Genomic DNA, 16,398 nt, shown 5'->3' with positions numbered 1-16,398 from the left:
TTTAATTTGTACGGTTTAATGAGAATAGGATGAGGCGAGACCGATTCATGGCTAAAGAGGAACTAGCTTGCGCTAACTAAAAAAAAAAATACTGGCATCAAATCCACCTGAGACACTTGCAGTCAGCCAGTTTAGCCTGATCGATGTGGTCGAGTCTCCAGGTAAACATGCTGAAGTATTTCCCTGCTTCCCTTTTTGTTGTTGTTTCCCTGCGAGTTTAGTTTCTCACATCTGGAACTCGGATTTATGCAAATGAAAGCTAACTGATTTTTGGCACTGTTCACTTTCCCGTTGTACAGGGAGGCTTTGTGCGCCAGCAGCCCTTCAAGAGAGGTTAGCACTCGTGGAGGATTCCTATTGGTTTTTCTACAAACGGCTTAAATCAACCCCTTAACGATAAAAGCAGAGTAGCAGTAATAATAATAAAGAGCGGGCCTGAGCCACAGCGAAGGCCCGCTCGAATAATAATAACAATAATGATGATAATAATGCTCATAATAATACAAGAAAGCAATCAGGAGAGAGCAAACATGGTTATTAGTGTGTTGCAAAAGTTTGCAGGTTGTGTGTGTGTGTGTGATTGTAAATGCGAGTGTGCTGGAAAAAAAAGAAAAGAACTGTGTCAGCGTCTGCTTTGCTCTCACAGTGTCGACGAGCTGTGTGCGAAGTCTCCGAGGATGTTTGAGGTGTAGAGCGAGCTGCTGGGGTGGCTGGCCAGCATCAGCTCGGCGAGGGGGGAGCTGCTGAGCGACTCCTCCGAGCACACTGAGTCCCTGAAGGGGGAGGGAGGGGAGAGGACCAGGGACTCCTCCGGGGTCGCCATGCGCCGGGCCGGGACCTGGCTTTCCCCGTCCTCCCCTTCGTCCTCCTCCCCCTCCCCCTCCCCCCCGTCCTTGGCATCGTAAATGTAGCCACGCAGGAGGTCCAGCTCCTCGTCCTCTTCGGATACGTCCTCCTCGGATACGTCCTCGTCGTACGGCGGGGACGGCGGGGGCCTGGGCGGCAGCGGCGGCGTGGAGCTCGGAGGCTCGCCGGCCGAGCCGTGCTCGTCCGCCGCAGGCTCGCCGCGCGGGTGTTCCCCCGCGCGGCCCTCAAGGTCCGGGGGCAAATACGAAGCGGGCTTATCCAAGTGGGACTCGGCGCCTCGCTCGGAACGAGGCGGGGTCCAGAGGGGGCGGCGCGAGTCGCTCTCGTCGTCCTCCTCCATCAGGTTGTAGAGGGGCTTAGTAGCGCCGCACGCTTCTTGGGGGAGATGGTGGTCTGTGCCAAGGTCGCGGGCGGAGGGCTCGCAACTGTGGGGGTCGGGGGTGTTAGTTAGGGGCCTGATGACCGCCGTCTGATTCAGGCCGGCTTCCTGTTTCCTCACATGCACAGACAGTCTGTGCCACACATTCCCCCCCTTCGGAGGGTGTCTTGCACCTGATTCAGACCATGACACAGACTTGCCATTAGAACTATGAACGAGATAAAGACTCAAGTTACTACGACAGGAAACTGGGAGGTGGTCACAGAGAAAGTTAATAGGTCACACAAAGCAGCAAACGGCAATGGCGCGGCAAAGTGGCAGCGTTTCAACATTTCCGATGCATGTTAAAACACTTTTTCCAATGCAGGCTGACATGACATGTAGGCGGCCTTGCAGTGGGAGTTTGCTCAAGATCTCCGGAAAGCAGAACACTGTTAATGTATCTACTTAGTTTTTAACTTTGGCTCAGGACTTGCCGGCTGATACATAATGTGCTGCATACAGCATTATGATCTTAAGAGAAAGTCAAGCATGTGAAATTAGGAGTTGCCCTGACTGTTAATACAGTTAAAATGGACACATGCACTCAGAGAACAGTCTCAGACCCCTCTGCGAGCCTATTCGCGAGAGGGGCTGTGTGTTGGGGGTGGGGCCGTGGATTACTTTAATGCGATTAGTCAGAAAGGTGGCAAAAAGAAGGGGCATTCATGCTTAAAGAAGTTATACGTAAGGTCAAACCAGGGGAGACCAAAAGCAGCAGAGTGGCTGAGCTCTTCTTGGAGGGCTGCAGTGTCAATTTTGTATTTATTTTTGTTATTGTTTTTCCTTTGCCAGCCCAGGTGTGACAGGGCGGCAGAGCAAAATATCTTCTTTAATCCTTCACAAGGAAAGTTTCCATCAAACTTTGCCCAACTCCATCCCCTTTTTTGTGTTAGAGATGGCCTGCAAATTTTGGCTTGCCGATTGCTTCCGTCGTCAGCGTCACAATTGGCAGAGCAGCCCTCAAGGAAAAGAGCACAACGAGCCTGTTTTTCCCAAATAGTATGCTGCTTTTTTAGACATTTGTGTTTGAACATTTGTAAGGTTGCATAACTGGGGTGAAAGACAACATGTAAAAAACAAAAAAACTGGGACCACTCTCATATTCCCATTCCTTACTCTGGACACTTGCCCATGTGTCAATTCTGTGGATCTCAAGAGAAGTTATATGCAAGTCTTATATCTAGATGAAACCAAAAATTGAAATAAACAGTGATAATTCTGCAAGGCTCTTTTAGCTTTGGGTTTCCAACTGAATTCATTAACAATAAGGGGAATGTGCCACATAGTCACTATTTGGATGTCATCATACTCGGGGCTAAAAGTGAGATTCTTTGAAATCATTATGCACGAACACTCAAAGGTATGTTGGATTAAATTAAAAACATTAACTTTTGCCCGCCAAATAGTCATAGATTTTTTTCTTCCACAAATAAAGCCAATCCACACCTTTTCGAGACTTTGCACACCACCATTTAAGTGTGTACGCTCTTACTTCACATATCAGCATATCACCGTAGAGACTTGTAGAGGGTTACTCACTTTGCGTTGCCGGATCCGGGCTTCTTCCGGCGGAACATGTTAAGGAAGCTGTTGCTCCCGCACTGCGCCGCCGACTTCCCGTCTCCCACGTGCATCCGCACCACGTCCGACGTGGTGAAGGCGCTCCGGACGTTCCTCTCCGGCTTGGCGATGATAATGTACATCTTGGGCGTGAACATGCAGCTCAGCGCCACGGTGACGCTCAGGCTCACGGAGAAGGACGTGGTGATGATCTTGTAGTTGGAGCCAAAGTAGATGGGCACGAAGGCCAGCCAGATGATGCAGGTGGTGTACATGGTGAAGGCGATGTACTTGGCCTCGTTGAAGTTGGCCGGGACATTTCGGGTCTTGAAGGCGTAGTAGGTGCAGCTCATGATCAGCAGGCCGTTGTAGCCCAGCGGCGCCACCATTCCCACGTTGCTGGTGTTGCAGATGAGGAAGACCTCGCGGATGCTCGGGTAGGACTTGACGGGCTCGGGGGGCTCCAGGATGATGAGCGTGATCTCCAGGGTGAGTTGCACACTGATGAGCATGAAGGCGATGATCACCTGAGCCCAGGCGCTCATGAAACGGGGCTTGCGGGTGCAGATCTTCTTCTTGCTGCCCGCCAGGATGCGGGCAATGCGGTTCGTTTTGGTCACCAGGGCCGAGTAGCACATGGCGGACGAGAGGCCCACGAGGAGCCGCTGCAGGTAGCAGGAAACCACCGTGGGGCGAGCGATTAGGGTGAAGGGACAGATATAGCCAAGGAAGATTCCGGCCAAGATAATGTAACAGAGTTCTCGACTGGAGGACTTAACCACAGGCGTATCACGGTACTGGATGAACACAAAGGTGACAAAGGAGGTGATCAAGATGCCCACGCAGGAGAAGACCACCGCCACGATGGACTCGACGTCGGCCCAGTCCAGGTACCTGAGCGGCAGTGGCTGACAGCCTGCAGAGAGGGAGAGGAGGAAACTGGGTTTTTCCCACGTTCGAGTGAAAGACGTGAATCAGCACACACTGCCCAAGACCCAACTTCTGTAAGGTTTCTTGCGAACATTTTGCAAGACATGTATGTGTGTGTCACAGCACCAAATAAGGAAGTTTGTGGATCTCATCCGAAAAGGCATAGTTTCATACACATAAGCAGAGCTTCACAAGCATCATTAGCCAAAGGTCTAGGGACATATAGAGAAGAAAAGAAAAAAAAACTTTGTGGTTGCAAAACCACTAAAAAAAACCCTCTGCTTTCCCTCAATTGAATGCATTTACCGTTTAATCATGTTCAAGTATCGAGCAAGTAGTCACAAGTCCTGTTGTTTCTGTCTTTGTGAATATCTGGTACTTCACTCTCAACAGCCTATGCATCATGCTGTTGCCACATGTGTTTAAGTTCCTGTTTTGAATAAGGGAATTATGCAAAGGACGCTATGACAGAACTGAACTGAACACCGGTATGTGTTGCTAATCCCCAGAAATACAAATACGAGTGAGTCCTTGGAAACGTTCAAATGGCGTCTTTGGTCCAAACAAATCTGGTTACTGTCAACAAAAAATGTGAACAGCTCAATTACAGTAGGATGAGAAGGAGTTCTTACCGAACGCCTCTCTACAAAAGAGCCAATTGTGGAACACTTGAGGGGAGAGTGTCTGAACAGCACCTGTTTTCTTTGGACCACCCACACGACTTCCACTCTCAGGAGAAGAGATACAACTTGCTGCATCTGTCCAGTCACGAAACCAAAAGTATGCTGCGTTCCTTAAACTTCAGGAAGACTTTCTAAGGAATTGATTCATTACGTGGTGAACACCCTCTCTTGGAAAATGTTGCTCCCCATTTCATCCTGAGCAATCGCTTTATTAGCACGTTGTTAATAATAAGGGATTTAGACAAGAACATCCTGCCCTGAATGTGCCCACGAGTGAACACGTGAGCGCCGCAGCCTCTCTCTATGAATATAGCACCAGCTCTTGCTATTAGTATTCTCCAGATAGGGGTGTGTAATGAGGGTGGCGGGAGGGTATCTTTCTCGACATGCCGCTGAAACGCATCCCAAGAGCCGCTCGCGGCAGTAATAGGATTTTACACCTGGGAACCGAGAGCTGCTCAAAACTCCATATATCGCCGTCGGAAAAAAAACATAGGGTCGCAAAAAAGGCAAAGAGCAGCGGAGGTGAAGACAGGAGTGTCGCTTTGAGTTGTTGGGTGGTGTGACGGTTGAGTGATGCTGAAAGTTTCGGATGCTGCCAGGTTGGGGAGAATTGAACGGCGTGGATTTCGATTGTTCTCTCCTAGTGGTGACATGCGCACGGTGCATGTGTAAGTTCAGCTTTGGGATATAAGTTCAGAATGCAGCTCAATTGCATTTAATCTTTTGACCTCCAGAATTTTCAGTCCACGTTTCCAACTGTTGAGTCTTTCAAGTCTAATTCCAGAATACGCTGTTGGCTAACTAGGTCATTGACCACAACGGTCAAAAACTCGAGCGCCTGATCCGTGTTTGACGAGCACTAAATGTTCTGGTTCAGTGACGGTTTGTATTCAAACGGTCCTGCAATCTGGTGGTTGTTAGCTTCTTTTTCAATCAATTGTTTAATATGAGGAAACAGCCATTGCCTGTTACTAATTGAATACCCTGCTTTCAACATATAAGATCAACTTTGAACATTTTTCTTCAATTTTGCCCGAAAATCCGACATCCGCAACCTTTTGTCGAGTTGCCGATGTGCACAACAGGGCGCAAGGATGAGCAATTTTCGCCTACCTTCCAGGTCGTCGTCGGGCCACCAGCCCAGCTCGCACGCCTTGCAGGTGAACTCGTCCTGAACGTACTCATTGTCCTTGCAGGTGGTGCAGATCCAGCAGCAGCTCACCTCGCCCTTCCTGATCACCTGCACGCAACACAGCCCGGACGGCAAAGGTGCTGAGGGGAGGGTCGCAGACATCTCAGAGTCTGTTCAAAATGCTGATCAAACCAAAACAAGAAGCGCACCACGACCCCCAAAACCATCTAAAATAACTGATTAGTATCAAGGGGGATATCAAAGGCTTTCGTGGGTTTTTTTTTCCCTTCCCCGGGTTTCAGAAGCACCGTTTTTTTTTTAAACGGTACGTTTTAAAAGCATTCTGCTGGGAGGGGAGCTGTGATATGGAAAGCAGGGTGATAAGTGGGGCAGGAAACAAAGCAGATCGGGGGAGAATGTGAGGGGCTGGCAAAGAGGATGCAGCCTCCCTCAGGGTGCCTGCCTGGCGTACGGCGAGACTGAAAAACAATTGATTCCAGTGAATGCAAATCAGGGCAGTTTGCAGACTGAGCTAGTCGGCAATTTTTTATATTGCTCCCAGCCCCAAAGTCACCATCTCCTGCTACCTGATTTTTTAGTATATATGTCGGAGCCATCATTTATGTCATATTTAATTGCAGCATTAAATCCAAAAGGTGCACGGCAGAAAACGGAGCAAAGTCAATGTGAAGATTTGTGGCAAAAATATTGCAAGCTGTACATAAATATCGGCAAGGCTCCAAGATGCTGCTGCTTTTCCATTGTAATGTTAGCAGTAACAATGGCAGGAACAAACATTGTACGATGCCGGGGTCATCCATATGCAGGCTCTCTTTCATGCATTAATTACGAGTAGGATATCATGGTGCATGATAGCTATGATGCCATTGCAGCTACTCCAATATTGTGAATGAACTATAAATCAATTATATAAGGCTATGAGTGCCAAAAAATATTGTCTTCAGTCAGTAAAGGAAATTCTTACTAAGAATGTCAACAGGAATTTACTTTTTTGTTTTTTTAAGGGTTAGTCATCCTGTTACTAGCCTAGCATCTTCTACCAATGAAACATTTGTACCAGAAGATAGTAGGTTTCTCTTTTCTGAAGTATTGATTTTAAAATGGAGTTATATTCATTGGCATGGAGTAAATGAACATATTTGACGTAACTACCTTATTAGTTTGATCAGTTGGCCGTTGTGTCCTGATGTAGCATACCGTTAGTTAGCATTTTGAGACACTAAACATGGCAGTACCTGCCAAACGATCGTAATAAAAGATCTGCCAATGGGTGTGTAAAATGATCAAAGAACAACTTGTTAGGAGCTTTAACACCTATTTAATTGTTTTGTTCAGCTCCATTTTTGTTCATTACAGATCATTAGGGCAAAGTATAAAATAGAAAGCACCAAAGGAGGAGAAATGAAGCATCAGTCTCAAAAGCTGTGCCGGATAACTGACATAACATTTCCAAAGTAGAGGGGGTGTCACCCTGCTTAATCCCCAAAGATAATTAGTTTGCCATAGAGTTGCAATCTAAAACACATTTAAAGGCGCTTTTGCTGACAATGATGAAAGTCCATAGTTCTTGTGTTGCATTTCCGTTATGGGCAGATAAACGTGGTTTACAGCAAGGGAATAAAAACAAAACCTTTCACTTGTTGCACCACAAGAGCAGCTCAGTCCAGGATAAGGAGCTTTTCTTGCCCTTACTAATATCAACACCCCGATTGTCTCAAATTCTACCCCCGTTAATACTTTACAACTTGCCGTTTCTCTACACTCTTTGTCTCCCCGTGATGCCGAGCTCCTACCTTGATCTGTCCTTTGGAGCAGGGCTCGCTGCAGACCGAGCGGACCATGTCGCTACTGTTCAGCCACAGCTTGTAGTCGTCGATGCTCAAGATGCCCTCGTGCCAGGAGCCCACGTTGATGTAGTCATAGCGACCCTCGCCCGAATCGGCGACGCTCTGCAGATTCATGATGTCATACCTGGAAGGGAAGGGATGAAGCGTTTATCAAGTGGCAAAAATGCACGGACTGAGATTGGGGAGTTGAGGTGAGGGAGGGCAGAGTGAAATGAGGGAGCGGCAAAGACGTGAGGTACAAAGTGAGCGGATTGACGGGTAATTTGTCAATAACGACTCGGCGGCTTAAGCCGAAACCGATTTTTTTTCCTCATTCAAAGCCGCGCTAAGCAGCTAACGCTCCTGTACGTGTGACACGCGATGCCGGGGCAACCTGTGGCCTCATTTTCCAGACGCGGGCGGCGGGAAGCTCCACCTGACCTCTGCTTGACAGACGAGATGACACGGCTGCCTTCTCCCGCTGTCACATCCTGTCTGCTGGGCCAAGGAGAGATGAAAGTGGCTGCCACAACGGACAGTCCCCCGAATCTGTTCCAGTCCGAACCTATTACGTCTCCGCTGATCGAGATTTGTGCGCCCAAGTGTGCATGTGAGACATGTGTCCCAATGGCGAGGCGAGCGGGACGGTGTCAGACAACAAGATTGCGGCCCCTACCGGTGAGCTGAACTCTCCATTTCTAGTGACTCTGTCTGGAGGTCTTTTTTAAGATCTTTGGATTTGATCCTGGATAAGCTAAAAAAACAAACCAAAAAAACTTTATAAGGCCTTTGTTTATGTTTGCAAAAACTAGGCAACCACAAGGTGGTCTTAGGGGAAGGTGACAGTTTTAGAGCCCTTTGTGACATCAGGAATTTTCAGAACGGTGTACCTTTTGGCCCTCGTTTTTGTGCTGCAAGCAAAAGTAATGAACTTTTGACATTTCTGGGTTGGTTTACTGACAAGTGTGGTGAATTCTTCAGGTGGCTTCGAGGGATGTAGATGTTGAAGGACTCTTCGCTGACACCGACTTGGTTGTATAAAAACTGGTTTATTGCAAAGAAGTCAGAAATCAAACAGGCACCATGGAAGCCTGGGGATGTGTCTTGGCCAGATGTGAGCAACTCCAATGATCCTTTGTTCACATCTCCTCTTATACCCCCCGTAACCCGAGATGAAGACACCAGGAGTGGGGGAGAATGTATACATTCCTTTGTCGTACCCCGAGTGTCCTCCTGCGCAGGAATTTGATGGCAGTGGACACAGGAAGTCCACTGACCAGACCACTTTGCCGGAGGCGCCACATAGGAACAATGACGCCTTATATGAAGAAGTGCAGCAGGGTCACTTCTTAGTCCAAATGAGTTCATATACCTACGTTCAGATACTACACAAGTCAGAGACACATACAGTATTATTCCTAGAAGACCTTGCTCATTAGCTGTTAACCTGATGAAAAATGTCAGAACATAAAAGTGTGTTTGATCTATCAGGTGGACAAGACACAAAGAGACGATTTTCGGTCAACTTTGACTTTAAATTTAGTTTGTTTTCTGAAAGGCAAATAGAGCAAGTGGGGATTTTCTCATTTGTTTTCTGTGTAATTCCAACCCAATTGGTCGAAAACACTGGGAGAGTACATTTGTACAGTTTAGGACTTTTAAAATTCCAATTCACGGCTCCCAAATGGTCCTCATTTCTCTCACCTTCCAGGTGTGTCGCCGTTCTCATCGAAGTAGATCTCCTCGCCCGAGACCCCTCTGAAGGACGTCTTCAGCAGGTAGTCGAGCAGCTTGCTCCCATCGATTGGATTCATGGCGTCGCAGAATCCCGTCTGCCCGGGGCACAGCTCCCCGTGCATGTCATGGAGACCGTGAGCCATTGCGTATATGGCGTTGATAACGAAGCCCATTTTACTGTCCTGAACGTAGTTCTCTTGAAGACTTTCATTTCCTGGTGAGAGGGGGAAAAAAACATGCACTTATGAAGAATGCATTGTGAAACAATGCCCTACTTGGCAAACAACCGCTTTAGCACAGAAGGAAATCACAACTTTATGGCCAAGGGCCCAATAGGAAACATATGTGGACATGAGGCATTGTGTGGGAAAGTTCGAAGACTCCATGTTGTATTCATTTAAGACATGCAAGGACATTTTGTCAGAGAGGGAGGGTTATTTTTTGCATCTCGTATGTAGATTCCAGTTTTTAATTTAAGGTTTTTAATTTATTATTTTTGTTTTATGGTCTTTGCAATCAGGGCTTCAACATGCAGATGTTTTGACAGACTTTGTTTCAGCCCTCCGCACCACCCTGGTTTCTCGCTGTTTTTTTGCTGATTTTTAAAATGTTTTATGGAGATTATAGAGAGATTTAGGTGGCAAAGAAAACGGCAGTCCTGGTGAGTTAGGTGCTTAAATGGTGTGAGGAGACATTGTGGTAAGCCTCAAAGGTCTTTGGAAGAAATGCGATAAGGACAAAGGGAAAGAACTCACTGACTGTGTGAGTCGTTTGATTTGCAGCCTGCTGGGTAATTGTACTTTTCTAATTACTAAAGTATTTATTTGATTTGCGCTGAGTCACTTTTAGCAGCGGCTTGATTCTTTTCAGAAAGTCAAGACTGAACTTTACTAGGGTCGCCTTTTGAGAGCAAAGAAAGGGGGAAATAGGGAGGCAAACACATTGGCATTGCAGAATTCATCTGCTTTCTCGTGTTCAATGAATGTATGAATGAATATATGTTGATCGAGAGCAAAGCAAAAGGGAGAAACCTCATCATTCTCCCAACCAGGTGATTAAAAAACAGGCCTTCCAGTTACCCACCGGTGCAGACTTTCTTGTAGTTCTTGTTCTCCTGCGGGTGTCCTTGCAGGCGGCACTGGAAGCGGTACTGCCAGAACTCGGCGAACCAGGGGTTCCTGGTGTTGGTGTCCAGTCGCAGCTTCAGGTAGTAGTCGTCGAAGGACTTGACCATCGCCGACTGCAGCTTCATGGTGATTCCTCCCTCAGCCTCCTGCTCGTAGCCCTCTACCACCTCGTAGCGGTCCGCCCAGCCGTCGCTGCAGGAGCGAGAGGAAGGAGATGGTAATAATTGTAATGATGAGCTGAACACCCATTTGGGTTGAGGGTTGAACACATTCATTGGGCAGTTTGCAGGACTAAAGTTGCTGTGCATCCCGAGGTTGTCAATGCTTCCAATGGTTGTATCACCAAGCGTGAAATCAATCGGAATGCCTTGGTCCCAGTAACTGGTTGTGTGTTTATCAACTAGCCTGGAGAGGCCGTTTTGTACATTGGTGCTTCACCTTAAATTGAAATACCATTGCAAAAGCACCAGAACAATTCTGACTAGTGTATTAAACTGAATTAGATTCCTACACTGAATTACTATTAGCTGTAGTGTTGTTTCCGGCCCTGAGACTGATCGGTCCCAGGTTCAATCCCTAACCAGGCCACTCCAACAATTCAGAAGAGGTACCAACATGAAAAAAAAAAAACCTCAGCCAAATTAAATCGATTCAATGTGTGGAAGGGAACAGCCGAATGGAAATACATCAAGTGTCTTTAAAGCCCAAGTGTGGGAGATTTTGTGCCATCTAGTGACTAGAAAGCATATCGCACAAACAACGCTAATGTTTGCGTAAATGTTTGTTTTCCTGATGTCCCACTTCATCGCCCATCTTTATTATGCAAGTAATGATGTTTGCTAAATATTTTTCATTATTGCATACTGGGCCTTTTTAAAGGCCTTAGAAGCTGTCAACTCTGAACATCGATCCATCCATCTTCAATACCCGTCACAGGGCGAAGGCAGGGTGACACCCTGGACAAGTCGTCAGTTCATCGCAGGGCCACATTGAAACAAACAACCAGTCGCACTCACTTACACACATAAAGACAATTTAGAGTTAAAGGGTTTAATAAAAAGGTTTACTAACACAGACCTACAGCGTAGGAGAGCTCATCTGCTTGATTCTTGATGTTCTCTTATACAAGTGACAAATTATATGCTACTGCCAAATGTGAGTAGTGCTTTGTTGATGAAACACCCAACAATCATAATCAAGACCCTATCAACCACTTGTGCTTCTAACAAAGGCCGTTAGCAGAATTGCTTCAATAGCTTCATCAACTGCACACAAAAGATGATTCAGCTGAATATGTTTATCTCCTTCCCTGCACAAACAGCAGCAAGTAACCCACCGGTCAGAACTCCCCCAGTGATCCCCACTCTGCACACACCTACACGCACCAAAGGGTCACCGGTTACTGCCGGATGGAGGATGGACGGAGCGACTAATGATCCACACAGGTGCGTTGCAACCTCTGAATGGTCAAAAGGTAAAGCGGGGGAGGTGGAAGGATGGCAATCCTGCAGGCAACCAACGTAAGCAAACCCGAAACTTCAAACTCCGTCTCCTGTGTTGTTTCCATCTCGGTAACAAGGCGGCACACAAAGTCCAGACGACAGCCTCGACTCGTGTTTGATATTGAATTAGCGGAGCAACGCCGTCTGGCTGCCGGCTTATCTCCCGACCACTGCGGCACTCCTCAATTTAACACAGAGCCGCAAAACCCAAACTGTCGGCCGCATTTCTTTTGATTTTTCCCTCGTTATTCTCGTGCAAATTTTCACGCAGTCTAAATGGATTTCTACGCTGCATAGGGAATTCAGGCACGACAGTCAGACCTTTTGGAGAGATAGAAAGCGGCACTTATGGAAACACACTGGGAAACAAATTAGCAGAGGGACGGTAGCACGTGCTCTCTGTCTAAATCCTGGAGGGTGTCGTTTTTTCTTTTGCTGTATTTTCCGCTCCGTATCTTTGACCGGGGCTCTGGGCGACTGGCTCAGCCAAATACCTGCGCCAGCCAAAGGCTACACGGCAATTAGGTGTGACTCACCGCGGAACCAATTACCTCGCACACATGGGGATTTTCTAGGTGATGGATAAGGACACAAACGTTTTTGCGGGTGGATTGGAGCGGGTCAAACTTTCTGACCTTTCTCTCTACAATTACCATCCGTCAAGAGAAAGGAGACACTTTGCCGAAATTGTGACAGTGTGAGGAGGAGGAGGAGGAGGGGTCGGGGTGAAAATCCAATTCATTGGATTTATAACAAAACTGACGATATGGAGTTGACATTGAAAACATCTCGGTGCTTTTGTCCCCTTGAGGCCCACCAAGGTGACCAAACGTCTGACAGTATCTTTAGAATACAATAGAAAATAATGACATTTTAGTCAACAAATGTTTACGTTTAAACTGGTGAATCTTGCCTTCGACTTTCTTCTGCGTTTTCAAGACAGCACTGAGGGAGTTTAGACTGACGGTGGTGACAGATGGCCACTGAAGCTCTCGGTAAACTCCTACCCAAGCTAAAGCAAACGGGACACTTGATGAAAACATTCAGTCGATATTTTATTAATGTTTAATTAGAGCTATCAACAAACTGGAGGAGTCTAAGCCACAATCTGTTCTAAAGTTAAAAATCCCATTGTCGTTACATTACTTTCATTATTGCAACAATACCATTTTCATGGCTTGATGTAGTTTTGCACTGCACACACACCAAAACAAACAGGCTACCTGCACGTACTCAGTGGTGTAAAACACTAACACTCAACTTCTGCAATGTAATGCAACAAACACGGTTTTGTGGATGATATCAGATGACAAAGTTTGGACATCATGTAAAATCATTTCCTCTGTGCTGTTTTGTCTGACAATGGTCAATAAGAGCCACCATTTCAGAAGGCTAAGTTACTGTAAGCATCAAACTGCGCCCACTCACCACTGTTTAATTTTTACTGACACACTGTTGGGAGGGGCAGGAGGGTTACGGCGAAGGCAGAGGAGATTTACAGGCATTACAGTGATTTTGCAGCCAGCACGGCTTGTAAACAAGGAGCAGAGGGCAACACACACAGTCACTTTCTAATCTAAAAGTCATGGCCCCACCAGAGCTGGCGGTCGGGTGGTGGGGTTGATTCCCAAACTCTGTGAACCTGAATTCTCATGTAGCTCCTTTAAATTGTAGGTCATGCAAAATCTTATTTAGTGGTTCTGTTTTCATTTATGTCAAGATGACTGCTGGCCAGATTACGCTCAGAAAATATTTTTATAAGGAATAAATGCAATCTAAACCTGTTTAATGTCAAGCATGGACTCATTTAAAATGCATACATACGTATGTGAATTATTCAGTTGTAATATTTTTCTGGTTAAAAAAAACAAAACAAAGAAAGAAAACCAACCCAACTGGGCTCAAATCCTAATTGCATTTAGAGTCAGACACACGTGGAGCCCATTTGCTCCAGTCACATTCCCTGCACTCAACCTGAATACAGTGACTGTGCCCCCCTCCCTCTCTCTCCTGCCAATGTCGTACAGACTGAGCCACTAAAACAAACTCAACACATTTACAGACCATTTATTCTGTGCATGTTTTCCAATCAAATTAATCAAGTTAACCATCACTCTACCGCTTATAAAATCATTCAAATTCACATGACGGAACAGCATGGAAATTGTTTACATAGACATTACAAGAGGAGTGCTGTTTGATTCCTGGCAGGAAGAACACAGGATGAACCTACGACCTGCTTTGTTTTATTTCATACAAAAAAAGAGAAGCGAATTTAGCCCTCTGTTTACAGCCGGGCTTTCACTTGCGGCTAAAATGAAACCTTTGTCAGTCTGGAAGGAGACTAAAAGGAGGCAGACTTAGTGGGTGGGATCAATATCTGGCTGCGAGTGTTGTTCCCTAGTTGAGAGAGACATTCACACCCCTTGTGACATCACAACATCACAAAGGGTCAGAATTCAGCTGGCATGTCTTAACACTGGAAACTAGAGCAGAACATAATTAGCTAATGGGGGGACTCTGGTGAGTTTACAGATACCTGAGAGACATGTATTACTTATAAAACATTGCCAAAGTAAATTATGCACCGTTTGGGACCTTTGGGCAGTGGTAGAACTGAAAACGCAATTTATCATTTTGCTTTAAACATAATCAGTGCATTCACTGGCACCCTGCTCAAGTCTCCAGAGGCCACTGAGGTTGGTACCAGTGAGTCTGCAAAACACTGCCGCCAAAATTTCTGTATCTCGAATAAAATGTGAAAAAAAGAGGAGGGAGGGCGTCGCTTATTCCAGTATGTCGTGGTCTAAACGTAAATTGCGAGCAATTGTAAGGACGCCAGTGTGGCAATAAAACTAAAAAAAATCAGCAGTTGGGTAACAACGTTATATTATTAAGCCTAACAAATGCTCGGCCCTTAGTTCCCCCCTGCTGACAGAGCACTATTATGTCACACTTCCTCCATGTGCGCTCCAAAAAGAGGACGACTATCCCTCAGACCACAAGGAATCCTTTGTTCGCGGAGGGAATATTCGGAAAAAACAGTTTTCACTTGCGGAGGAGAGGCGACGGCACGGATTAACGCTTTCATTCAATCATCCAACGACGTCAAAGAAGAACACATGGCACTCATTTTCCGCCGTGAAAAAAAAATAGAGAGCCGCCGCCTGAAATCGCTGCCGCAGGTTGAGGGCTGAGTCACGTTTTGCGGCCGAGTGAATCGCACCTTCAGAGTATCAAGCACGATTAATTTCCTTTTCACCCCCAACTTTGGCATCTCGCAAGACGAACGCTCTCGTCTTCCACGACGCTCAATCGCCCACATCTGCCTAATGACAGGATGTGCAAGTGTGTGTGTGCGTCTCCGTGTGTGTGTGCTGGCTGACGCCTGCCATCGATTGGAGGAGCGCGGCATGCCAACAGCTGGCTAATTTATAGAGTGGCGCAGACAACAGAGAGAGCACAGCGAGCGCTTCAACCCCCCCCCCGTCCCCGACTGCCCCGCCTCATCGCCACTCTCTTGGATGTTCTCACTCCAGTTTGATGGAGCATTTGTATGTTTATGAAGCCGTGGATTAAGGCTGTAATATTTGGAGATTTTGAAGAAGAAACAGCGACATCAAGTGATTACATTCTAGATTGCAGCGTCCTATCTTGCCAGTGAGCTACGGGGGCCTGAGCACCCAAACCTGGGTACCTCATTTATTTGAAGACGCAAAGAGTCACAATAATTATGAAGTGTGTGGTTTGGCAACCTGGAATGTCCACAACAGGCTTCCTTAAAAATATGGCGATGCAAGATGGCAGCTAACCGGGAGACCGCAAGACCCTAGATATGTGTATATTCTTGCGTAGCTGTGAGAACCGTCCTAAGGGTGGAAAAACCACATTACTTTTATTGAACTGCGATTATACACTTTTATTAATGCATGCATGGGCAATATGTTAAGCTTTTACAAATGTAAAAATCCTAAATCAAGTAGAATATTACACTCTGGACCTATAATTGCGAGGGCAGAGATGTAATCATATGCACTGCCCCCCACAATTCTAAGTCAAAGTTATGGAAGAATTATGTAAAGTAATTGTTTGCAGGAAAAGGTTAAAGTGTCCAAAGCGTGCCGAATGCAAAATTACCTAAGCAGATATACAGAAATATTCTCCAAGAATACATGAAGTATAAAATGATGCATGTTCCAACAGTTGACAGAATAGAAAAGATTTTCGTGCAAATTTGTGTGATTTCTGAAAGTGTCACACGCCACAGAGGAGCAATCCAACTAATGCCGAGTGAAATCTGTGAAGTGTTTTTTTTCCTTTTTGTGAAAAGTGAAAGTGGCAGAAAGTCTTGGCTGTCAAAACTCTCAAAAGGAGACGAAAAAGGCGACAGCGACAGGTGCAGCGACGAGTTCTCACACACAGGCGGCTTTATCTCGAGCCCACTAGCAAATTCTGGACGGAGGACTTAAAACTCGCACGGTGTGGCTCAAAAAGCACAAATGCATGGTTGTGGACTGTACGAGGTGAACACCGTCTGCCTTCAAGTGAAGAAAACAGGATGTTTTTGTAGCTTCCAGAGCAGCTGCATT

At 46.3% G+C, this 16,398-nt stretch overlaps 1 protein-coding gene across 5 annotated transcripts in view; it reads right to left on the bottom strand.

Annotated features, from left to right (window-relative positions):
- Positions 1 to 466: 466 nt before the first annotated feature.
- LOC142879945 (metabotropic glutamate receptor 1-like) overlaps positions 467 to 16,398 on the bottom strand; it is a 31,783-nt gene continuing 15,851 nt past the window's right edge. For 3 of the 5 annotated variants that reach the window (XM_076013524.1, XM_076013521.1, XM_076013523.1), the window contains 6 exons: positions 10,264 to 10,499; positions 9,148 to 9,394; positions 7,411 to 7,588; positions 5,578 to 5,704; positions 2,828 to 3,764; positions 467 to 1,454 (listed from right to left, as the gene is read on the bottom strand). In XM_076013524.1, the coding sequence (XP_075869639.1) occupies positions 641 to 1,454; positions 2,828 to 3,764; positions 5,578 to 5,704; positions 7,411 to 7,588; positions 9,148 to 9,394; positions 10,264 to 10,499 (2,539 nt within the window). In that variant the 3' untranslated portion in view covers positions 467 to 640. The remainder of the gene's footprint in view (positions 1,455 to 2,827; positions 3,765 to 5,577; positions 5,705 to 7,410; positions 7,589 to 9,147; positions 9,395 to 10,263; positions 10,500 to 16,398) is intronic. The other 2 variants (XM_076013525.1, XM_076013526.1) reach the window with 2 other exon arrangements.

The sequence above is a fragment of the Nelusetta ayraudi genome, unplaced genomic scaffold, assembly GCF_046127955.1.
Source record: "Nelusetta ayraudi isolate G7.1 ecotype Tasmania unplaced genomic scaffold, CSIRO-AGI_Nayr_v1 ptg000151l, whole genome shotgun sequence".
Classification (NCBI taxonomy): Eukaryota; Metazoa; Chordata; class Actinopteri; order Tetraodontiformes; family Monacanthidae; genus Nelusetta; species Nelusetta ayraudi.
The sequence above is the reverse complement of the archived record's forward strand: the minus strand, read 5'-3'. Positions and strand labels throughout refer to the sequence as shown.